The 25854-nt window shown below is 34.4% G+C and overlaps 2 protein-coding genes across 2 annotated transcripts; both read right to left on the bottom strand.

The window, feature by feature from the left end:
• Window positions 1-4956, bottom strand: LOC126750074 (WD repeat-containing protein on Y chromosome-like). Its single transcript, XM_050459574.1, has 11 exons — window positions 4819-4956; window positions 4591-4763; window positions 4372-4538; window positions 4134-4315; window positions 3687-3993; window positions 3241-3435; window positions 2998-3186; window positions 866-1095; window positions 566-763; window positions 292-436; window positions 1-240 (listed from the first exon to the last, which is right to left on the bottom strand). Exons 1-11 carry the CDS (start codon window positions 4854-4856, stop codon window positions 1-3), a joined length of 2064 nt encoding a protein of 687 aa, XP_050315531.1. The 5' UTR covers window positions 4857-4956.
• Window positions 4957-10187: 5231 nt separating this feature from the next.
• On the bottom strand, window positions 10188-24575 carry LOC126750546 (vacuolar fusion protein MON1 homolog A). The gene is made up of 4 exons (XM_050460187.1): window positions 24187-24575; window positions 23939-24127; window positions 23640-23883; window positions 10188-10977 (listed from the first exon to the last, which is right to left on the bottom strand). The coding sequence occupies exons 1-4, from the start codon at window positions 24483-24485 to the stop codon at window positions 10264-10266; spliced, it is 1446 nt and encodes a 481-aa protein (XP_050316144.1). The 5' UTR covers window positions 24486-24575; the 3' UTR covers window positions 10188-10263.
• Between the last annotated feature and the right edge of the window lie 1279 nt (window positions 24576-25854).

The following is a 25854-nucleotide window of genomic DNA, read 5'->3' as shown; positions in this document are numbered from 1 at the left end:
TTAAAAAGGCAAATCAATAATGCTACTCTTGCTGGACCTGGATCTACTAGATGAAGGTTCTGGAGAAGAAAACACTGCGTCCTTATAGGTGGCATTTTGAAGCATTTTCTCGATTTTACTGCGGAATTTTTCCGCTTTTTTTTTGTTATGGAGTTTGAGGTCGGGCGAGAGTTGCAACTCTGGAATATCGTGTAGGTCCAGGGCCAAATATGGCGACCCCAAAGCAACTTTCGAGCGCATCTAAAATTGATATACATTTATATTAGAGTCAGAAGATGGAAAAATTTGTACTTTTTCCTTTTTTGATTCCAAAATAGCTATTTTGTAATTAATATCGCTCCTGGCGCCGTTCCCCTCTAAAATCTCCTTGTTCAAAATAAAGTTCAACTCTTCAAGTTGCTTTTCAATGTTCAACTCCGGCATTTCTTCCCTTAAACTGCAACAAAACGATTAATCCAGCAGGGCAAAAATGGTTAATTATTTTTGTTCCAAATCAATGCATAAATATGCTACTTTGATTCTTAATTAAGGTAAGTGCTGCGATAATATCTTAGATAAGACTCACTCTTTTTGATCCAAGGCGTCACCTTGTAGCCTCCAGCTGATCGGGATCAATACGCTGTTTTGTAAAGGAGGAGGAGGTAAAATAGGGGTGGAAAAGGTCAGCTCCAGTGAGGCTTCATTGAAGGATGTTGTTAATTTTGCCACATAGTTGCAACAAGTTACCAGTATGCAGGAACGTTGCCAAACGTTGAATGAGTCTCTAAAAAGTAATACAAAACTCTTTTCTATAACCAGGAATAATGTACAGGGAGAGTCAACGAGTCAAAGAAAGAAAACATTAAATGGAAGGAAGCGTACAAACCTTATCTTGGATGAATTAAGCTCTGGCACCATTTCGTTAATATCGCTGATGCCAAAGCAGGTTTTTCCAGGTCCATCGCAACCGGATTCTTCCGGTTGTTTTCGCCTGGGACCCGGAAAAATGCAACCGTTCCCCCATTCAATCAGTTTCCCTTGGACCCGAAACGATGGGAATTTTAGCTTTAACGTTTGAAGACAAGTGTGGTCTTTAAGGTCCCATAATTTGAATATCTACAAGCGATATATATTAATTGTTTGAAAGAGAAATAAATAATACGAATTTTGTTGATTAAATATTGTCGGTTTTTAACTACACTGCGCATTTTGGGAAATTTTTAACGTTTTTTTTTGGGGAGAAATTTTAACTTTTTGGAAAGTTGAGAGTAATGTAAAAAAAAACTTTTTTTTTTGTTTTTAATAGCTATTTATGTAACAAGCGTGTAAAATAAGCCTTTCTTGATAAATGGGAAACTTGTCAATTCCCATGAATAAAAAAAGGGGATTTGACACACGTGTAACATACAAAATTTTTTCTACTACCGAAGGAAACATCAAAAAAAATTAAAAATATCAAATTACATTTACGCATTTTTTTATAAAATTTTCAAATCTTCAAGTTTTCTGAAAAAAAACTTGGATAGATGCTCAGCTTCTTATGAAAATTTATGTTTTTTTCTATTCTATTTTTTTCGCATAAAATTTTCTTATTACTTCAATCATCCAATTGATCCCGTTAATTACGAAGTTTATCCTAGGAAATCTGAAAATATTTTGTTCACATATTACCATAAAAATCTGCAGCACCCCCTTAATCTAAAATACGAGGGCGGGTCAATAAGTCCGTGACTTTTTGAATTTCCCGCCCTTAAATGGAAATGGCAACTCTGCTCCTGTCAACAGAGAACTGTCAGTAGACGCCTGTCAAAATTTGAACAAGCTGCGTCATTTAGTTTGTGTTTGACAGCTGTTGATAGCAGACTACCACTCGCTTTGAGAAGAAAATGGAAAAAAGTGAATTTCGTGTGCTCATTAAGCATTATTTTTTACGGAAAAAAACCATCACCCAAACCAAGGCTAAGCTTGATAAATATTATGGGGACTCTGCACCATCCATTTCCATGGTAAAAAAGTGGTTTACTGAATTTCGATGTGGCCGTACAAGCACAGAAGATGCCGAAGGTTCTGGACGCCCAGTCAAAGTCTCTACATCAAAAACAATCGAAAAAATTCACGATATGGTTTTAGCCGATCGGAGATTGAAAATGAGAGAGATTGTGGAAGCCAAAGGCATCTCACATGGTTCAGTAGTTTCAATTTTGAATGATCATTTGGGTATGAGAAAGCTCTCCGCAAGATGGGTGCCGCGTTTGCTCACAATCGACCACAAACGCCACCGTGTGACAATTTCCCAGGAGTGTTTGGCGTTATTCAACCGCAATATGGACGAATTTTTGCGTCGTTTCATCACCGTGGACGAAACGTGGATCCACCACAACACGCCGGAGACAAAACAGCAGTCAAAACAGTGGATTTCTCGGGGTGAATCGGCGCCCAAGAAGGCAAAGGTGGGTTTGTCAGCCAATAAAGTCATGGCGACCGTTTTTTGGGATGCACGCGGCATAATCCACATTGACTATCTTCAAAAGGGGAAAACAATCAATGGAGAATATTATACCAACTTATTGGATAGATTAAATGAGGAACTGAAAGAAAAAAGACCACATTTGGCCAAAAAAAAAGTTCTTTTCCACAAGGACAATGCAAGGGTCCACACATGTGCAGTTTCCATAACAAAAATCTAATTAGGTTACGAATTACTTCCTCATCCGCCCTGTTCTCCAGATTTAGCCTCCAGTGACTATTTCCTATTTCCAAACTTAAAGAAATGGCTCGGCGGAAAGAGATTTGACTCCAACGACGAAATCATGTCTCAAACAAATGCCTATTTTGATGACCTCGACAAATTATATTTTTCCGAAGGGATAAGAAAATTGGAGAAACGTTGGACTAAGTGTATAGAACTTAAAGGAGACTATGTTAAAAAATAAAATATCTTTTTATATAAAAACCTGTCTTTTATCCAAAAAGTCACGGACTTATTGACCCGCCCCCGTAGCGTCGAATATAACTTACCGCACTACTCGAACAACTCAAGAACAAATCCATACCCTCGATTATCTGAATATCCACAACTTCAGAATCGTATTCTGAAATAAGCGCAACGGGTTTCGATATGAAAATATTCCAAATCCGGATTATTCCGTTACCGCTTCCCGTTATCAGCAATCTGTTTTTGGGGCTTAAGGCGAAGCAACTTACACCCTGAAGATTTTTTTTTTTTTTCAAAATTCTTAATTTTTTTTTTAAATTACTCACTCTGGGGATTTTATAAACTACCTTGTTACCACCCTTTGAGTCAGTCATATGCTTAAGAATCACGGAGTTATTAGGGTCTTTACTACAGGTCACCAGCAGCTTTAAGTCTCTGTAGTATTTGATGCTTTTAACCGAATCTTCGTGCACCTTATTGTAAGTTTTCACTGTCACATAGTCTTTTTCTTTTAAAAAGTCCTTAAAAATAACCATAAACATACCATATAGAATATAAAAAAAATACAAAGTTGTCAGTTAAGGTGAAATCGCCAAAAATATGAAGAACAGGGTTAGGCATCTTTAGTATCAGAAAATTTAGCATTTTAGAAAAAATTAAGTATATTTGAGCGGAAGAATTATGGTGGATATATTCTAATAAATACATCCAATGAAAACAAAAAGCTGTTATCATTGTACACACTGTTATCAGACAGCTGAATTGATCTTACCATCCAATAGAACAACGTGATGCTATCGTTTTTCTTCCTTCTCAGCAACGAACTTTTAGGCTGGCGAAACGTAAAAGTCAGCACTCGTCCATAGCAATCTCCAGCGTACAACGTGCTAGAGCTGTAATTGCTGTCTAATTTTACGTAGGGCTCGTAAGCCAAACACTCCAATATGTTTGGGGTGCTTAAGATCAACCAATAAGGAACATGATTTAATCCGGACGCCTCGTAGATCATAAGACTCCGGGCCGTATTGGTTATAATAAACATTAAAGTGTCGGGGCAAAAAAGGGCGTCTGTGATCCACCTAAAAAAACATAATATTTTATTAAGAGTGATCTCGGGAAAGCTCTATTTCAGAAGTGACCGAATAAAAAAATCTTAAAAATTCAAAGTCAAAAACATGTTATTGGTCAACCAAAACCTTTAGGAGAGCTTTGTCTATACCTATTTCGTCTTCGTCGTTCATCCTCAGGCCTCGTAAGATCTTCCCTAGTCATAATGGCATGATAACAAGTTAAAAAGTTTAAATTGCCATCGTACAAGCCCACTCGTCCATGTTTTAAAATAATGGCGTAGCAAAAGTACTGTTCGGTCTCTATCAAGACTATTTTGGCGATGGATTCGTTCTAAAATCAACTTGAAAAAGATCAAATTTTATTTTTTTTTTAAATTTATGCGGTACCTTTCCATGTGCAACGTGTTCTATAGCACCCACATCCAAACGCAAAGGGGTTTTAGGCAAATTGTACATATTTTTAATAAGGAAATCCAGCAAGTCGTTCCAAGTTACCGTTTCTCGATTTATCTCGTCAAAAAGCAGGCTTGCTTGCAAGGAATATTGAGGCCCTTCTAAAATATTACTATATATACATGTGCGATATTATTTAGAATTATTTTGCACCATAAGAACCACTTATAGCTTCTAAGAATTCGTTTTTTGTTAATCCACTTTCCAGACCGTCTTTGTTCAATTTTTTCTTGAAAACTTTTTCAAGGCTTTCCAGGTCTGAATTGGATAAATTATAAAGGAGACTGTGCCATGCTTGATTGCTATTTTCTTCCACTGCATCTAAACTATATAAATAATATAGTATATAAATAATAAATTATAAATAATAGTTTCACTTACCTTATGTCGTATATTTCAGATTTATCCATTACACTCATTATTTATAAGAAGATTTTTTATTAGAAGTTATTGATCAAACAAGTTTGGAATAAAAAGAAGGGGCAAGCTCCTTTAAATCAATAACAATACATATGTGTTAACATGTAGCAATTCGAATTATTATTATGTAAAGTCAGCTTAAGAATTGAGTGCAACTAACTTCGTGTTGGTGTGGCTTGTGACTCATGCATCAAAAATGGCGTATGTGGTGTAGCTTGAAATTTGTACTAATTTAAGTTACTTTAACTCGTTAAAAGTGTAGAACTTAAGTGTTTCATTGGTTCTCCTTAACAGGTTATGGGCCCTGATAACTATGGAAGTCTGGATGGTAAAGTAGGCAAGTTTTTCAAGGATTTGGTGGGAAAAAGTGAATTATGCATTGTGGTGTATACAAGAATGCCTTTTGTATTTGAACCTTTGTGAAATCCTATCACAATGGCTCATCGATCGATCACTGATTTAAAAAACTGGAACCCTCAGTGAAACTGAAATCACTACCCGTCACTTGTTATCCACAACTTTGGATTTTGTCAAGTCAAAGCTTTTACAAGAGGAAGAAAGGCAGAAGAAAGGTTTATAGTGGAACTAAAGGAAGCCAAGAACCAAGCGATGCTTTTGTGACTCATAAGAAATTTAATAAAGCTAAATTTCCATTTAAATGGTATTTGTCAAACAGTTCTCGTATAAAAATTTATTGTGGACTCAGGTTGTACAAATCATTTAGTGACAGTGTGAATTTGAGCAGTATCTAAGTAACAAAAAGACATAATGTCATTCTATACAAGGGTTACATAGAAGGGTCAATCAATACAAGCACTCACAAAGGGCACTTTACATCTGGAAACTCAAAGGGGAGAAAAACTAAGATTGGAAAATGTGTTAGTGTGTAAAAGGTTGATCCACAATCTGTTGTTCGTAAAGAATAAGACTGAAGCAAGAGGTTCTAGAGTTGTCTTTGGAGGGAAAAACCATCAGCATCAAAAGCATGAATGATATAGAACTGACAATTAACGTGATTTGCCTTAAATTTTTATTTTATATTTTAAAGAAGACATCGACGCCAACTTCATAAGAGTGCAAGGGGATCTCCTATACCTAAAAGAGTGGGGCATTTATCAAAGCCTCCATACTCTAAAGTCTGTGAAATTTTTCTGAAAGGGAAACAGTCAAGACAGCCTTTTAAAACCCTACTACCTGAGCTAAAGGCTAAGAGAATGCCTAAAGGTGTCAAGTGATGTATGTGGACCAATGAAACCAGCAACTATTGATTGTAAAAGATATTTCAGTACTCTAATTGACATTTTTTTTTCACTTTGCCATTGTATACTTCATGAATACTAAAGTAGTAGTAGTAGTAGTAAGGGTGGGGGAGCTAGAGCTCGGCAAGTAGGCCTGAGCAATCCCTTTTCGCCAACCCCAGAATGACCCACTTGAGTAGATGCAAATCCCCCCCCCCCTACTTTCCAATGAAACCACTTGGTTCGCCGACCATTCTTCCCTTGTCGGGATTTCGACTTGAAACCCCTTCTTTAACCTTAGTTTGCCACTTTCTGTAGTGTATCTGGATGTCAGAATTAGTATGTTCTTACACATCCTGAGAACAATCGTCATATGGCCTTGTCCTAAGTAAACATTGCGCCACCCTCCGCTATCTCTCAATTCTCATCCTCTTATACGCCGCCATGGCCTCCCTCTCAATCCAGACTGCGGCAGCCGCCTTTCACCCTGGCCTCGACACGACAGTCTCCCAGTGCAGCACTGATCTTCCGGTCTTCCTGCGCCGTTTTGACCCACCTGATAAGATGAGCCGGAGTGCCCCTGGTCAGGAGGGCTTGGCAGATAGTGTCTGTTTTTGCCTTATCAAATGCTCCTTCCACGTCAAAGAAAAGAGCAAGTGCTATTTCCTTGTTCTCTATGGCTTTCAGCTCTGCTCACTACAGAGTGAAGTGCCGTTTCCGTCGACTTCCCTTTAATGTAGGCATGCTGATTCCTATGTAGTGGCGATTTTGTTAGAATCTCCTCTGTATATACCTGTCTTTAAGCCTTTCTATAGTCTTTAGTAGAAATGAAGTCAGGCTTATTGCCCTAAAGGACTTTGGTTGACGGTAGTCTTTCTTGCCCGGTTTTGGTATAAAGACCACATTTGCCGCCCTCCATGAATACTAAAAGTTAAGCACTTGTTAAATTTAAAGAATATTTGGCTTTATTAAAGTTTCAGATTATTCTTTTTCCTGAGAGAATTCGATGTGATAATGGAGGGAAATTTAAAAACTTATGTTATCCTAGAGAGATACAATCCCCCTTTGCTAGCTTCAAAGAACATACATATTGTTTGTTCTTTGAAGCAGATATGAGAAGGGAATTTTGGATAGAAACTGTCATCTGCAACATACTTTACAAACACGTAAACTACGCTCATAAATAATATGACACCACCTGAACTTTGGTATAGTCACAAGCCCAACCTAGTTAAAATTAAATAAAGTTTTTGGGTGCACTTCATATGTTCATATTTCAGTGGGAAACCGACAGATGCAAGAAGCCAGAATGTATCAATGTATCTAGTAGTTTATATTGTCAATGTTTATCGATTCTGGATCCCTATGAATAAAAAGATTTGATCTGCAAGAAATATAGTCTTTGATGAGTTGTCGAATATATATAAGAAATATGAAAGATAATTTGACAAAAAATCAGAATATTAACTATATTCATGAGGAGGAAGATGATAATCATGAAAATTTGAATGATGAAAATAGTGATGAAAATTATGACGAAATAGAGTTAGATAGATGTCACTGCACCTGAACAAAGAAAACGTTCAAGAAGGACTTTTCTCTTAAAGAAACTTGAAGAGTAGGTATGGTTTGAATTAAAGCAATACAGAGCGAAGTGGATGCCTTGGTGAAGAATAGAACTTGGGAAATTGTGCCATATCCAACCAAATCAAACTATTATTGATTCTTTAGGGTGGATTTTCAAGGAGAAAGATATTATTAGTTTAAAGGGTAAATAAAGCTCGAATAATTGTAAGAGGCTATAAACATGGGACGATGACAAGCAGAATACTCTTCTCTTCAAATATTGAGGACTTTATTTGTGTCACAATTGGTTTTTTTTTTGAAATTATGAATTGTGAAAGAGTCTCTCCATGAAAATACCAAAGGGGGTAGAGAATAACAACTTCAAAATTGTGTGTAAGTTAAAAAAAGTTTTATATGGACTCCGAGAAGCTCCTAATTGTTGGTATGAAAAATTGAATGTAAACTTGATTGTTATGGGGTTTGAGCAAGTTTTTAGTACTTCACGTTGATGGTTTAGTGTTGAATAGGTTTTTAGAAGCCAATAAATGACTGTAAAAATGAACTCATCCATATAACAAGAACTATTATTTGAAATTTTTAGGTTTGAATATCATAAGAAAAGAGTCATATCTTTTTATTCACTAAAAAGAGTTTTTAAAAAGAGAAATTTTTTAAGTAAGATGGTCTAGATGCTTGAATGTAGAAAATTACCTATTCGAATACAACCTATAATTGATTTTAATTCAAATTACAGTAACAAAGCTAATTATCTAGTTATCTACTATATAGGGAATTGATTGGTTCTCATGTGTAAGTTTTAGTATTACCTACTTTCTTAGAACATTGAAAGGTCTGTCAAGGTTCTAAGCCTACTTTAGTCAATTTAAAAAAGGGCATTGGGTATTTTTAAAGCAAGTGCTAAGATATTTTAAATTAACACAGGTTTGAAGTATCAAATGCAAAAATAATGATTATATTATCTCAGCATTTGCCGATGCAGATTATATGGTAGATAGAAAAAGTGTATCTGGATTTTACATAACTGTTTATAAAAAAATCATTTATTGAATAATCAAAAAACAAAATACAGTTTCGTTATCAAGTGCAGAGGCTGAATATATATCTCTTTCTAGCTGTACTTCAAAATGTATTTTTATTTTATTTTGATTGGTGAAATTTCGAATATTAATATCTATAATTCAAATTTTTGAAGATAATCAGTCCATGACCAGCACGTTTGAAACGTACAAAACGTATAGATCGACGTAATAGATAAACGTAACACATCATTTTTAAAAGATTCACTTCAAAGGAATTTAATTTCAAAGTACAATAGTACTGCAGATCAAATTACAGATGTTAACTAAAGCTATTCTAACTGTAAAGTTTAAATGTTTTAGACGTAATAAATGTTGTTTGATGATGATAATTGCAAGATTAAAGGAGGGTGTTAACATGTAGCAATCCGACTTATTATACAGTGCTTTCATTTAAAAACGTTCATCCTTAATAACATTAAAAAAAATTAAAATGTCAATTTAGATATACAAGAGGACATTTAATTTTATATTTGAGAAAGTTCTGTCAATCACTTCCTCACCTCCAGCTAATCTCACTTTGATATGTCAAATGGTAACCCCCATCTTGTACACATCATTGTAAGAAGCATTAAAATGTGTATTCAACAGTGCCAAAAAAAAATTAAATGGTTGACGTACCAGCGAATAATGACCAAAAATGTCTGGGAATAATGAATCTCTGGGGACAATAACAAATGGCTGGCCTATACTGTGATACATCAGATCCCAACGATGTCTAAAACTTTTCAGTTTATAGACTTATAAACAGTAAGGTTATAAAAAAATAAACAATTTAATCAGTTCATAGAATTTATTTTATTAAGTGCTCAAAATGGGCTCCGTTATTCGCGAGACAATAATAAAGTCTGTTTTAAAATACCTGACGAACATTGGCAAGTGTTTGCCCGCTAATCTCTACATTGCGAGTAATTCGATCCTTTAAATCATTGATATTTTCAGGTGAGGTTTTATAAACTTTGCTTTTTAAATACCCCAAAAGAAAAAATCTAGTGGTGTTAAGTCTGACGACGGCGCGGGCCATTCAATTGCACCACGCCTGCCAATCCACATCCCTGGAAAGTGTCCATTAAACTACTCTCTTTTTGCCGTTTAAAATAATGTGTGACACTACGAGGTAACCATTTGACCTACCAAAGTGAGGTTTGCTGGAGGTGATTGACAGAACTTTTTTTTAAGAAGTTATTAAGGGTGGTTCGTTTTAAAATAAAAATACTGTATAAAATCAGCTTAAAAATTGGGTCTTTTAATAATCGTAGCTAACTTCGTGTTGGTGTGACATCTAACTATGCACTAAAAAATGGCTTAGGTCGTATCAAATTAACTTTTTATAACTTCTTCTAATTTTCACTAATTTACTTTATCACATTAAAAGTATAGAACTTAATAAGTGTTTCATTGTACCTCGCAAACAATATAAACTAAAACACCTTCTTAAAAATTTATTGGTTAACCTATAATATAAGATCTAATACTTAACAACCTTAATAATTACTCAACAAAAATTAAAAAGTGTAAGCATTTAAATGAAACAATCGGTCCTCCTTTTTCTTAATCCAATTTAACAGTTTGCTCACACAATTTATTGCACTGGCCGTCTCAGTTAGAGGCTCAAAGACTGCATACAATTCAAATCCTTTGGTGTCCCAAGAAAAAACTGCCTCCTCTAAAGACCTTTCGAAGCTCAATTTCAAAGGTCTTGTGCTCGAGTGCATTTTCTGATGGGCCCTCTTGTACAACTCCATCAATTTTACTTTGTCCTTTGTATACGGAGGACAAATCGCCGGCTGGTAAAACTGAGCCGTCGATTTGCATTTATATAAATAATGTCTCAGCTCTGGAAAGCCTGTGGCTATGGCACTCTCCTCCATTTTTAACAGAGAGGTGTTGATATGCTCCAAACAGTTGGTGACCCGCAGCTTTTCCACTATCTTCTGTTTGGCGTTGTTTAATGGATAAAACATGTCTTTTTCGACCGTTAGTAAGATCAAACAGGCCTGACAATCTTCCGCTAAGTACGACACATGGGCGTAAAGAAATCCACTGTTATCAAACCGTGGCAGGCACAACGGAGTCCAATTTTCGTAGTTTTTGAGACTTTCTGTGGCCGCCACCAAGTTAAAGATTAAGTGAAGATCTGCGGGATGCAAGTGGTATTTTTTCATTTGGACTAACGTTATTAGGCGGTTGTTTCCAAGCAGTATTGCAAAAACTAAGTTCTAAAAAAGAAGTTTTGTTTTAGACATAAATGATATCCACCTAGATAATATTAAGCTTAAACAATACAGTCAATGCAAATACTGTTGTATATGTAGGTATGTAACAATAAACAATGTTGTAAGTCAATAGTTTTCCATTTGTCATAAAGAGTTGATGCCTGTTTGTTTTCATACCCAAAACTTAACATTTATTTCTGAAGAAGTCTTATGATGACCTAATAATTTAATTCAATCTATAAAGGACTAGAAAACTGGAAATTCGAGACCTAGTAAGAGATGTAAAGTTTTACGCCCAACAACACGAAAAGCAAAAGAAAAAATTAAACATTTGAAAACGCCGAATTAAAGCAGAACAACCGAGTAATGAAAAGTTATTAAAATAAAAGAAATAGTATCAGAGCAAAATGAAGTGGAACGAAAAGCCAATATTGTCATTGCTATACATTGAAAAAATTCTTCCTTGGTTATTACAGGTTTAAAAACGGGTGACGTCGTTGTAAGACTGTTAAATCCAAAAAGGGCTAATTGCCCAGTTATTGTTAAATGGAGGAAAAAGAATGATTTTCAGAGAAATGAAAACAAACAATTTATCAAAAGGTTGCGGGCAGTATTTAAAAGTGCAAAAGGTCTTAAAGATAGAGGATACAAATATGTTTGGATAAAAAAGGAAAATATTTTCGTGATAAAGTCGAAATTATACCCATTTGTAGTTACGTCATCCAGGTGAGAAAAAACGTATGGCGTAGATATTTTTGCCAATCAATATTAGGTTAGAAACTTTACCATCGCCTTCATTCCCAAAAAAAATTAAAAAATCTTGTAGTATTTATTGTATTATTAACAAACTTAACAATTAACAAATATTATTATAATTAATCATAAATAATAAGTCCGAAACGGAATTGCACTTCAAATTGAGAATGTGATAGAGCGAGCCGCAGATGCAACAAAATTGAGCACAACAACGATCGCAAATATAAAGAAGAATGGGATAAAATCAGATCAGGATTACGCTGCTCATATACAACCAAAAGACCGCAAAAACCAAATCTACAACATATTTGAAAAGTAGAATTCGACACGAGCAGTATAGACGTAATAAAACCGAGCTTACAAAAATTGTGAATAATGGTATAAAATTATTTTAACTCACTGGGAAAAATTTAAATACTGACAATTTAATTTACTTGTTCCTGAAAAAAAATGCTGCTTGAAGGAATATGTTAACACATAAAAATGAAAATACCATTCCAAAAAATAAAACTTACAACGATATGATTGAATACTTAAACGACGATCATAAAATAAAATTTGCTAGAACAAAAAAAGCTTAATCAATCTCGTCAGTATTGTCAGAGTCAGAACTGAAATCAGAGATATTGTCTTCGTCATCGTCGTCTTCGTCAGCCGTAATCACAAGTGACAGAATGTCATAGGCATCACACACTTGTATTGCCTCCCAAGCCTTTTCAATCACCTTTTCTGTATGAAAAACATATTTTTGGCAATGATCTATAGAAATTTCGTTTATTACCCTTTCCCATGTAGTCAGAACTTCTGAAGGTGACCCCTTAAAATTGGAAATATATTGATCATGTTTTCGTTTACATTCCGACCAGACCATTTCAATTGCATTAAACTGGCAATGATATGGTGGCAGTCGCAAAATTTTGTGTCCTAAAGGTTTAATATATTTATCAAGGAAGTACTTTTTTTCACTAGGGCAGTTTCTGCGTGCAATACTCCATATTTTATCTTTCATGGCTTTTTCTGGAAAGCCAATATTCTTTTTCTTAAACCATTCGGTCAGTCTCTGCTTTGTCCAAGATTTTCTCGGGATTTCTTCTAATAAACCAGAATGGTAACTTGCATTGTCCATGATTATAAATGACTTTGGGGGAAGATTTGGAACCAGCTGAGTTTTAAACCAGTTTTCGAATAACCAGATCATTTTTACCTTCACTGTTTTTCCTTGAATCCGTGTGCTTGGTGTCATCTTGCCAGCTAAAACCTTCTGGACCTACATTTCTATTTTTGATATACTCCCTTAAAAAATTGATTCTTTTATGAACAATATTTGGCAAGTCCATCAAATATTTTCTGTTATTTGATTTTTTTCCACTTGAAGCCTATACTATTGATCCATCTTCTTAAGGAGTCAATAGAAAACTCAAAATATTCAATTTCTTTCCTGAACTTTTCTCTTATTGTTGCCAATATTACATATTCTTTTCTGGCGTACAATAAATTGTGTCCCGAATTCTATGTTTCAAATATGTTGTAATTTTGGTTTTTGCTGTCTTTTGCTTGGAAGATATACGGGCTGCGCGTAATCCTGATCTGATTTTATCCCATTCTTCTTTATATTTGCGATCGTTGCTGTGCTCAATTTTGTTGCATCTGCGGCTCGCTGTATCACATTCTCAATTTGAAGTGCAATTCCGTTTCGGACTTGTTCCTTTTCCAGTTGAAAAAAAGCCAATATATTTAAAATCATCAGCTGCGATTGTTCATTATACCTATTATATCTTTTTTTAGGCATTATCTAACACTTTTCGAATTAACTTTCAAGAACAAGTTAACAAACCAATATTTTTGATTGACAGTGACGGATATTTCACATAACCTAGTATATAAAACATGAATAATCAGACACCAATTTTTTTCAAAAGTTTGTTGTCGCCGCTGTTTGGAATATGCTAAACAAAGATAAACAAAAATGACGTCATTACAAATGGGTATAATTTCGACTTTACTACTTGAGAATAAAGAATGAAATAGACATTGATAAACTTGATAATTAATAGAATTAATGAATTGTTATTGCTAATTTAAATTTAACCATGGATCTGAATTCTATTATGGATGATAATCAAGTTGTTAATGCAATCGATTTGTAGCACTTTGGATAATCTTAAGTTAAGTTTTTTTAATGATTCAAATTTAAATATTAATTTTATACAGTTTAATATAAGTAGTATTAGAAAAAATTATGACACTTCGGAGTTGTGTTTTTGTCTAAAACAAATATTGTGTAATATAATCCTTTTGTCTTGATTGTTATGACATATTTGACAATAATAGTAATTTATTAATTATTTAATTAAATTTTTAATTAAGTGCTATAGAGTTTGTGAATGACTTGCATACTTTATTTAAAATAACCAATGAAAGAAAGAAAATGTGCTATATTACGTAAGAATAATCTTGTGTACAAGCATCCTACAAGCTAAATAAACAAAACAAAAATACAATTTCAAAAATTGACAAAACAATGAACAAATTTAAACACAAGAAGACAAAACTTTTTGAACATACTTGAATTAAAGATAACTAAATAAAACAATCAATTACTAAATAAAGGTAAACTTGTTGACAAAACTAGAGAAGAAAAAAGGAAAAAAAAAACTTTCCAACATGTCCAAGGTTAAAACCTATCATTAAAAAAGTCATCCAGGTTATAATATGCCCTAGCCAATAAAAGCGACTTTAATTCTCTTTTAAATTCCTTAACATCCGATATATGTCTAACACATAGAGGAACATGATTGTAAATTTTTTTACTTATGTAAATTAATGAGTTTTTGGTAAGGGAAGACGTAGGAATAGGTAGGGGAACATCATTTACACGACGAGTCAAATGGCCAGTGTCAGAGGGTAGTTTGGGAATTTTGTGAATAAGAGCAGCTGTTTCTAAGATAAAGAGTGAAAAAAGAGTTAGGATTTTTTCAGAAATGAAGAGGGGTTTGCAAGAATCTGTTAACTTAGCAGAACACAGGTATCTAACTGCTTTTTTTTGAATAACAAAGACAATGTTAAGTAGCTCCTTATTGGTTAAACCCCAAAAAGGCAAGCCATACCGAATAAGAGATTCAATAAGTGAAAAGTACACTGAACGTGCAACCACCCCTCCCAGCTCTTGTTTTGCCATTCTTACTGCAAAACATCCAGAAGATAATTTCCCAGCTAAATGTAAAATATGATCTTCAAACCGAAGGCGACCATCAATGGTAATTCCTAGGAACTTTCAGCACTCTTTATTCTGCAAGAGGGAATTTTCGTCAAACATCAGACCCTGAACATCGCACTTAAACCCCATAATAGACGTCTTTCTTACATTAAACACGAACCTGTTGGAAGCACACCACCCTGATAAAATCTGAAGGTCTTCAAGGATACAAGTCTTAATATAATCAGAATTTTTATGGCTCCATAGTATGGTGGTATCATCAGCAAACTGAACCACCTTGCCCTGCAGTTTCAATGAACTCAAGTCATCCACATACAGTAAAAATAACAGTGGTCCCAACACTGAAGCCTGGGGAACGCCGCATTTTAGGGATCTAGAAGCAGACAAACGCCCAGACACTGTAACCTTCTGAGTACGATTTGATAGATAGGACTCAAGCCATCGCAACGCTACGCCCCTAAAAGCATATTTATCGAGCTTAGATAACAGTATTCCATGATCCACACAGTCAAATGCTTTGGATAGATCACAAAACACTGCCGCCGATGACTCTCCAGAATTCAAGGACACATAGACGCTCTTCAAAAAGCTAAAAACAGCATCATGAGTCCCTGTACCGGCTTGAAATCCAAACTGATTTGTAGACAAAATGCCATTATGATGTAAAAAGGACAAAATTCTGTTTTTTGCAAGTTTTTCAACTATCTTAGAGAGGGTAGACAAAATAGAAATGGGACGGAAATTACAAAGCTGATTCAAATCTCCACCCTTATGAAGAGGGATAACCACTGCCTCTTTTAAACATGAAGGAAAAATGCCAATATGTAAAGAATTCTTTATGGCAGAAACTAAATCATTTAAGGTTGAATCAGGCAAAAAGAGTAGCAACCTCGAAGATATCCCATCAGCTCCAGATGATTTATGGTTTTTTAGGCGTTTGATTTCATTTTTTACTTCGGTAAGATCGACAGGAGGAAAGAAAAATGAATGCTCAACCGACACTTGTTGAAGATAGTGTAAGGGATCAATGTTACTACGAATGCCCTTGAGCAAAATATTAGGTATATCACAATAATAGTCGTTTAAAATGTCAGGTCTTAACTCCGGTTCAGATACTTTTCTATGGCAATGTCTAAAATTATTAATAATCGACCAACACTCTCTTTGCCTATTTGATGACATATTTAAGCGATCCCTATAATAATTAGATTTTGCTGCTTTAATTGTCTTTCTGTACAGACTACGGTATTTCTGATGATATACAAGGATATTTTCATTTGTGGTATATTTGCACAATTTAGTCAAAAAACGGAGGTTTTTAGCTGAAATTCTAAGGCCTCTTGTAACCCATGGTTTTCGTTTCTTAGTTTTAAGCCTTATTTTAGGAAAGCACTGATTGATCTTATCACACAGAACTTGAAAAAATAAAGTAAGTGGGTCAGAAGCCGTTTCAAGTGCATTCCAATTTACCGAAGCTGTAGCAGCAGAAAAAGCATTGAAATTTCTCCTGCTGAATATAATGAGAATCTTCCCATATAATGAGATGAAGATAATATAGTATTATATGGCATTTTAGCAAAAATAGCTTCATGGTCGGAAATAGCAGATGGGTGTACTGTGCATAAAACGTCGTCAAAATTTGTACAGAAATAGTCAATTGTAGTTGCAGATGAAGAAGTTATTCGTGTGGGAGAAAGAACGTGCATTTTCAAGTCGTAAGAATTTAAAATACTTAAAATAGAAGTACGTGGCAATGTTTCATCAGTGTAGTTGATATTAAAGTCACCAGCCAATATAACTTTAGAGTGTAGGGACAACTGGGATAAAAGAGAATCAAGTTTGTCCAGAAACATAGCAATATCTTCTATAGGTGGCCTATAAACACAAAGAATATATAAATTAAAACGCTTACAAAAAGAGAGAATTCAAAAACATTCTCTAACAGAAGATTATCATACTTATCAATATTACAAAAAATCGTTTCAATTGTTTGCCTAGCCAAGATCATGGTTCCTCCATGTATAGATTGTTGACGACAAAAATTTGATATAGGAACATAATCAGATATTAAAAAACATTCACTAGGCCTCAACCAAATGAAAATATTATGTGGATTTTTTTCAAAAGTTTATTGTTGTGACTAATTACCTAAGTTGTTTCATTGGAATATCATATGTTAGTTTTATTAATGGAATTACTTGCTAGGCAAGGTAGCTCTAAATCATGCATTTACCATTCTTTTGTCCACAAGAAAATAAAATGTGGCAGTCTACAATTAGCAATAACTCAGGGTTGATTTATTGATTACTATCTCATCATATTACATATTAGCCCAAATAAAACTGCAATTCAGACAAACAAATACTAATATGGACGTAACACACAAAGAGAATTGAGCATATGAGAGTACAAAATGAATAACAAACATTTTATTTACAATCAGGAAGTTCAAAAAATTCTACTTATAAAAAAGAAAAAACACTTTTAAAAAATATGGTGATAAAAATATAAATGATATTGAAGCTCAAGAAAAATTTTGTAGGTATAGAAACGTCAATAGGTACAGAAACAACAGCCAAGATATTAAAAAATAATCATAAGCCTTTACTAAAACCATTCCAATTCCTTCCCAGGCTACCATTGTTTCAGTTTAGAAATTATAGGTCAATAGCTATAACAGGTTGTGTGTTCACATTTTTGGGGAAATGCATAAAATTAAGGCCGTCGTCCCACCAAAGATACGCGACGGCGACGCGAAGACGATACGATTTCGCCTGGACACATTCAAACGACATGCAGTTGCCCCACCAAAGATACGCGTTTCGTGTTTCCTACGTTTAGTTGTTCAGTTTAGTTCAAAATGTCATCGAGTGAAGACGAGGATGTGGTTGCAATGTATTGGTATTTGCGGAATAGAAAAAATAAATAAAAAGGCAAAAAAAAGAAAATGGTGGGTGCATCCTTTTATTGAGAAAAATTAAAAAAAAATGTTTGTTGCTGCTAAGGAGCTGCACAGACATTCATTAAAATCCAGTTCAGCATTTTGTTATGCCATAATAAACTAAAAAACAAAACTTCGATAAATGAAAAAAAAACGCCAACACACACAGCTTGAATGTTGCTTCACAACTGACACGTCCAGTGTCCCTGCAACACGAAGGCGACACGCATTTGGATGTGTCTTCGGCGCAGCGTTGGTGGGGACAAAATGATTTTAAAACATGGGTTCGACACGAAAGATACACGCTGGCGACATCGCGGAGATGTGGCGTCGCTGTCGTGTATCTTTGGTGGGACGACGGCTTTAGACTGCATAGTTCTTAAAGGACAAACATGTTTTGTCAAGTTCTCAATATGGTTTTCATCCTGGGGTGAGTACAGAAGATGCAATAATACATTTTACAGATTATATAGTAAATACCTTTAACACGTTAACTGCCGTGAGACATAAATGTGGTGTCTCATGTTACTTTCAATAATAGCCGCGTGACATCTGTGCTGCCTCTGAGGTAATTGTGTACTATAGCCGTGTGAGCCTTGATGGGCGTCTCAGTCCTATATAAGTTATATGGAACTGAAAGAGCGCGGCTGTAACTGTCTGACCCTAGTTTTGGTTTTTGAATTTGAGACTCGAAAGTGGATCTTCATAGTTTCAAAAATAAGTCCTTCATAAAATCAAAAGCAAAGATAACAAATAACGCATCGACGTCTGTTACCAACATCTTCCAAGGAATGTTGACGCCTTAGAAAATTGAAAGGCTTTCTATGTTCTAAGGTTGACGCTCTTCCAAAGGAACTTTTTGCCTGGGTTGCTCAATATCAAGACCTAAGAGACTGTTTACGATCTCCTGCTTGAACTTTGTGATGGACAGTTTTTCATTCGCTACTTCTTGATGCAAAATATATGCATTTACCAAAGCACTGCCAATAAGAAGCTCAATAGCAAGCTTACGGTACCACTTCACCTCTCTGCGTAATGAAGTGGTGTAAGACTTCATTTGATCCGAAAGATCAATGTAGGCTTTATGTTTACTGTAGTCAACAATCGCAGCAGGTTTTCGGTGTGTTTTGTGGATAAGGTAAGCACATCTCTTTTGTCCTTTCACTTTTGGACAATTACACCTTAGGTGCTTTCAGCTGCCTCGGTTTCTCCTTTCCTGAGCTTTTTGTTAACAATTTGCTTAGGATTCATTTTTCGATTTGATCGAAGGGTGCCAACTAAGTGAGTGTTCCTAGCAAGTAGAGCATATGCAAAAACCACAGTTATATAATAATTATCTGTTAAGATAAAGAGCAAACAACATAATAAAGGAGAGTTCAGCAAGTAATGTAGAAGAGGGCAACAACAACTGGCAACTTGTCACAAATAGAAAACAAAGGAGACCAAAGCAGGCGAGACCTGAGCCAGTGCTTGGAGAAAACTGTACTTTTAGCTTAAGTGTAGCCACAAAAAAGGGATATATCTTCATATCTGGACTAGGAGTGGATGTAGACTTTGCACAACTTGAGAAGTACATGAAAGAAAATGCTAATGTTTCTTGTAAGTGTGAGAAAATGAAAACAAAAAAGCAAACATTTCTTAGCTCTTTTAAAGTTGAAGTGGAGCTTGAGGACAAAAAAAAGATCATGAACTCGCAGCTATGGGGTAAAGGTGTAGTGGTGAACCATTTTTTACACCTGAGACGAGATCCAAACAACCACCTATATCAGGAATAATAAACCCAGACGTTCAAATATTTACACAAAATATCCAGTGTATAAGAAATAAAACTTAGAAGTCACCCTAGATAAACTTAACAAAAATTATGAAATTTTATGGCTGAGCGAGCACTGGCTCAGGCCAGGGGAGGAGAATTTCATCCACATTGATGGGTACCAACTGCTTACTTGTTATACGAGAATACACAGTCAGCACGGAGGTGTTTGCATTCTTGTCCAAGATGGGAAGAAAAAATATTATAGTGAGATGCTTAATATACAGAACTACAGCATTGAAGGACAAATTGAAGTATGTGGAATTTTAAATAAAAATCAAAAATTATTGATTCTGTGTGTATATAGGTCATGTCTTGGTGACTTTAATGTTTTTCTTGATGTCTTTGAGGAATTGTGTCAGAATTTACGTTCAGCTTTCAAGAATTTTAGGATAGTTATGACAGGTGATTTTAATGTCAATTTATCGCCAGAAAAAATCTAAATGAGAGTGGGATGGAAAAGCAGAAATTTTTGGATCTTTTACACTCTTATAATTTTAATCAAACAATATTTGATACAACAAGACCAAATCTATTAAATAAAATATCATGTATAGATAATTTTTTCATTAACTTTTTAGATTTTAGCAATGCTAAAGTATTGGAAACAGCCCTTTCTGATCACCATGCAATACAGATCTCAATTAATACAAGTCTAAACACCAACAAAGAAGTTGGTGCATGGAAAATGGGGAGAATATTTTAAAAATCTAAATTACAGGCTTTATGTTCTGAAATGACTGGCTGTGTGTGGGATGATGTGCTGGGGGAGGCGGATGCTGAAAAAGCTTTTAATAAGTTGGCAGGTATTTTGGATACTAAGCTCACCCAAATATATATTTCCAATAAAAAAAATAAAATCAAAAAGCTCAAAGAATAGATTCTGGTTAACACAAGGTATCAAGATCTCATCAAAAAAGACACACTACAACACAAATTATTTCATCAAATGATCTCTGGACATGTTAGCAAAAATTACTATAAAAAATATTGTACGGTCTTAAAAAAAGTATTTAGAGAGGCTAAAACAATTATTAACTTTAAATATATTGCTGAATCTGAGAATAAAGGGAAGGCTACATGGTCTTTAATTAAAAAATTTACAAACAAAAAGTCTCAAAAAAAATCATTATTGGAATGTTCAAATACTAAATCTGATAGTGAGTCTGATTTTCTTGACACTGTTAATGACTACTTCTTAAATATCTGTCCTGACATTAACTTTAACAGTAATATTGATCTAAGCAAAATAAAGAGACATCCAAACAGCATTTTTTTGGCTCCTACCAATCCAACTGAAGTAGAGAACACAATAAAACAACTAAAAAATAAGAGATCAACAGGTCATGATGACATTCCTATTTCATTTTTAAAGCAGACTTCAGGGCAATTGGCAAGGCCACTAGCTCATGTCATAAACTTATCAATTCAACAGGGTACCTATCCAGCACTTCTCAAAATTGCTCTAGTTAAACCGGTTTTCAAAAAAGACAATCCCTCTGAACCTAAAAACTACCGTCCAATATCACTGCTCCCCAATATAAACAAGGTTTTTGAAAAAATTATATACACCAGGCTTGAAACTTATCTTGAAAAACATCAAATACTGACAGAATTACAGAACGGGTTTAGAAAAGGCAGATCAACAGTTAGGGCTATATATCAAGCACTGCAGAAAATTATTAAATCAATGAATGATCGAAAAGCTACAATGGCAATTTTTCTTGACCTATCCAAGGCTTTTGACAGTGTTGACCATTCAATACTGCTTAAAAAACTAGAAGCCTATGGAATCAGAGGAGTTGCCCTCAAACTTCTAGAGTCCTATTTGTCAAACCGTAGGCAGTGTGTAGTTGACAGAATGAGTGATGGTAGACAGTTCAAGTCTGGTTACAAAGAAATAAAAAAAGGTGTGCCTCAGGGGTCCGTTCTGGGACCATTGCTGTATATAATCTACACCAATGATGTCACCAATGTCTATGATGATATGGTTATGTTTGCTGATGACACAAGTCTTATATGCAGCAAAAATACAGATCAGGAGTGTGCAAATCAAGTGGACCAAACTGTTGGATTGCTAGAAGACTGGTTTAGCATAAATAATCTTCTGCTGAATGTCAACAAAACGCAAATGTTAAACTTTAAACAACGGCCTGGTGGCAGTTGGTTAAAGTTTAGTTGGTGGCAGCAAATATGTCCAGATATTGCTTCGCTTTGAGACAAATAACACAGGAGGTGGGTACAGTGGCTTGCCTTTCAGCATATCATGCCTATATACAGTCCAGAGTCAGATATGGTATAATTCTTTGGGGGAATTCGGGGGACTCTGAAAGAGTTCTTATCTTGCAAAAAAGGTGCTTGAGAACTATATTCAATTTACCCTATCAGGAATCCTGTAAACCATATTTTATTAATCATAACATCCTAACATTTTATTGTATTTATATCTATGAATGTGTTTCGTTTATCCTTGACAATAAAATCTTCTGAGAATCTGAAAGGGCAACATCCGCATAATACTAGGTTCAAAAACAATTTCAAGACTTATTACTTTACTATTATAAACCAAATTTTACATTTGTTAAGAAAAATGTGCTACATAGTATTTTAGATGTCTGGAATAAACTCCCAATAAACTTCAGAGAAAAATCAGATAAAGAAAGATCTAAAAATATATCTGCAAGAAAAGACCTTTTATTCTCTTCATGAGTATATGGCTGAAAATTTAAATGAAACTCTCATCTAGTATTGTGTATTAGTGCATGAGTTAATTTGTGAATAAATGTTATATTTTCTTGTTATTTAATTTTTGTGTACTCGCGTTTTGCCGTTTTATTTATATTTAAATTTAATATTTTGATAAATCATGACATGAATGGATGTATGAATGGATAAGTGACTGAATGCTTTCAATTTTATAAATATTTTAATTGTATACTTAATTAAGTTAGAATTTTTTTACTGACAAAATCCACACCTCACATAGGTAATAAAAAATGTGTATTGTTGTAACTACATGTTTTATGGATTTAATAAAGGATTTGTTGTTGTTAATAATATGTCCTTTGTCAAGTAAGTCATTTGCATGAGTGAGTACTACTTTTTGTTATGAACATTGGCCCTCTATCCGATCTTGCCCACAATAAATCAACATACTGTAAGTATATCCTTTTTCGATGCACAGCTTATAAAGTTTTATTCCAAAATTGTGCATTTGGAGAAAAAAGGATGCCTAATACGGATGCTACGTACGACTCTGCTTCACGAAATGACAGCCTCAGACAGGTGGAAGTGAGACGCAACCTTTGTTGCACCTGACCATTGATTTAAGTTTAATGTGTTGAGGCTGCATGACCATATGAAGAGTCTCATAAAAAAATTATCAAAAAGCTTCTATTAACATTTTTTTTTAAATAAAATATTCATGAGTGTTCTAGAACACTACAATTATCTTTTGAAAGAAAAGAAAAGTTGGCTGGAAGAACTGATTTGTTTTCAGCATTGCGGCAGTCAACGTGTTAACAGTTAATATATAACCTTGAGTATTTTTTATTGATCTTGCATGTGCATTTGATAATGTATCCCATTCAATTTTATTGAAAAAACTAAAAAATGTTGGAATTAAAAATATTGAATATGACCTCTTTAAGTCCTGTTTAACAGAAGACAGAAGACCACCAATTAGTTGTAGCTTTTCTACTCTGCAATTATTGTTTACTTTTTAATAGCCTACAAAGGAAATAAATATTCTATTCTATTGTTAAATTATGTATTCAGCTATCCGAACATTAATAATAAATAAATAAATAAAAAAAGAGAGATTAAACAGTATTTGCAGTAGCATATTGAAAAAGGCAAAATAAGGGTGCATTATTATGTGACTATTAGTTACCAATAAGTTACCACAAAGAACTTTAAATAGAGTGAGAAAAACTTACTTTAATCTTCCCACAAGCATCTTTGATAGTTTTACTAATAGAGTCTCTTTCTGAGGCGGCCAAAGGAAGGCACTGAATGGCCCCCAACATAAAAGCTGGTTCATACTCTGAAAAGTCTAATAAATGGTCAATTAGCCGATCCACCCCGAGTAGGAGCCTCCTGAGATCATAATTTGCTCGATCTTCATAAGTTTTCGTCAGTCTTCTTAATGTTAATATGCTAACTATTTGGTTGAATACATAACTAAAGTAGAAAGTGTTTTTTTATAAAATAATCTTTAAGACCCTTAAGCACTTACTTCAGTTGTACTGTAAGCTGACTAACACTTTCTCCAGTTTTTGACACAGCCACAAGAATCAGAGGCTTTTTAGACAAGAATACATAAGTTGTATCTCCGGCATGGATACTCTTGATACTATCATGACTGTATTTAAATAAGCCTAACATAACTCCAAAAAGCCAGGCAAGCTTATCTTCATTACCATGTCTATAAAAAAATTATAGTATGTATGTCCCTATAAATAATATACATGCCAATCTGAATACCTAGAGTAAATGGGTTTTCCTGCATTACTTAACACAAATATATGTTTCCTTTTGCCCGCCCAGTCCAGAGAGTCCTCATAATCCTCCTCGACTGTAGCCCCATTCTCTGGCTTATCCACACCGTCCTCCTGGTTCTCGTTGGAGCTGGTTAGTGTGTTGGGATCCTCGCCAGATCCTACAGAGTTTTCGTTTTTGATTTCTTCCAGACTGGAACTCATTTGCTCAAAATTATCAATAGACCCTGAGGCTACAAGAACGCTGTCCCTCGCGGCCCCCGGCTCCACATCGAATTCCGACATCGTTGTATTCAGTGTTGACTTTTCAAATTTACTGATTTACAACCTCCCCTTTGATTTTTGGGGATGTTTGTTTACTTCTTTATTATTTATTAAGACGAAAGTTAGGTTATTGGCTCTAATTTTTTGACATGTCAATTAAAAAGGAACCTGTAATTTCAAAGTGTGTTTACGGCGCCATCTGTCATTCATATGATAAACTAAATAAAATAGAGAATTATTTTGAATTTCTTACTCGGGATTTTGTAACATAGGTCTAGATGCCGCCATGCACATTACGAACAAAATATTTTAAGGCAGCAATTGATGGTGGAAGCTCATTGGTTTAAAATAGTCTGAAATTGACATAAAGCGACGCTGCCAAGCTGTGCAACATTTCTTCGAATGTGTTCACAGTTTTCTGCACAAAACACAAAAATGTGGAGGAAAGGGGGTTACTTGTTAATGGGAAGAAATTCTATGGCCCTCTATTGAGGATGCAATAATTCGAACTAATTTTGACATTTCATTTCAACCAATCAAAAAAAGCGTAGTCAAATTCGGCGCCAAATTTGAATTCAATTAAGAGCGGGAAATTCGAGTTCAAGGCCCGCCCAATATGGTAAAACTACTAAATGGCACAATCCTGCGATACTTCACTCGATTAAAACAGATTAGTGTTGTCAATACTGGTTTGCAAAGTGAATTTGCACACGAAGAAACAAATATATTCCTTATACAAATCTATTTTAACCAAGCAGAACACCGGCCGAGTGTGCATTTTGATGTAATTTAATCATAAGCTAAAAAGAATGTTCCTTCAGTAATAACGTTTATTTAAAATGCAGGTAAACCAATAAAACACCACTGCATCATTTAATGTAAACAAAAATATTATATTTAATCATCTTGAAAATAAAAATACAACTTTCCAAGTATTCTAATGTAATATCATAATAATAGTCTTGGCATGTTCTGTTTGTAGTCTTTGAGATACTAAAATAAATAAATTACTTCTTTGTACAGAAGTTATAACTGAGGAACTTTATTGAAATTAATTTCATTTAATTGCATATAAAACAAATATATACTCTAAAACCAACAATGATTTTTAATATAAAGTATATAATTCCTAGAGAGGACATATTTTATCAATAAGTTGCTGGTGCAATCTACAGTGGTTCAGGTCAAAAAATTGAAGTTTAGTTAATCGTACGATAATCAGTTTTATCGTAATTATGATTAAAATTTATGGTGTATTTCCTGATTTAATGTTACTGTTGTTTGTTTAAAAAAAATTCCGATGGACTATCTTCTACACGCATATATACATTTTATCAAAGTATTTTTTTTCTAGCCTCAACTAACAGAAAACCTACATAACCATCTTGAC

The sequence above is a fragment of the Anthonomus grandis genome, chromosome 2 (genome assembly GCF_022605725.1).
Source record: "Anthonomus grandis grandis chromosome 2, icAntGran1.3, whole genome shotgun sequence".
Classification (NCBI taxonomy): domain Eukaryota; kingdom Metazoa; phylum Arthropoda; class Insecta; order Coleoptera; family Curculionidae; genus Anthonomus; species Anthonomus grandis.
Note: the sequence above shows the minus strand (reverse complement) of the source record. Positions and strands in the feature narration are given on the sequence as shown.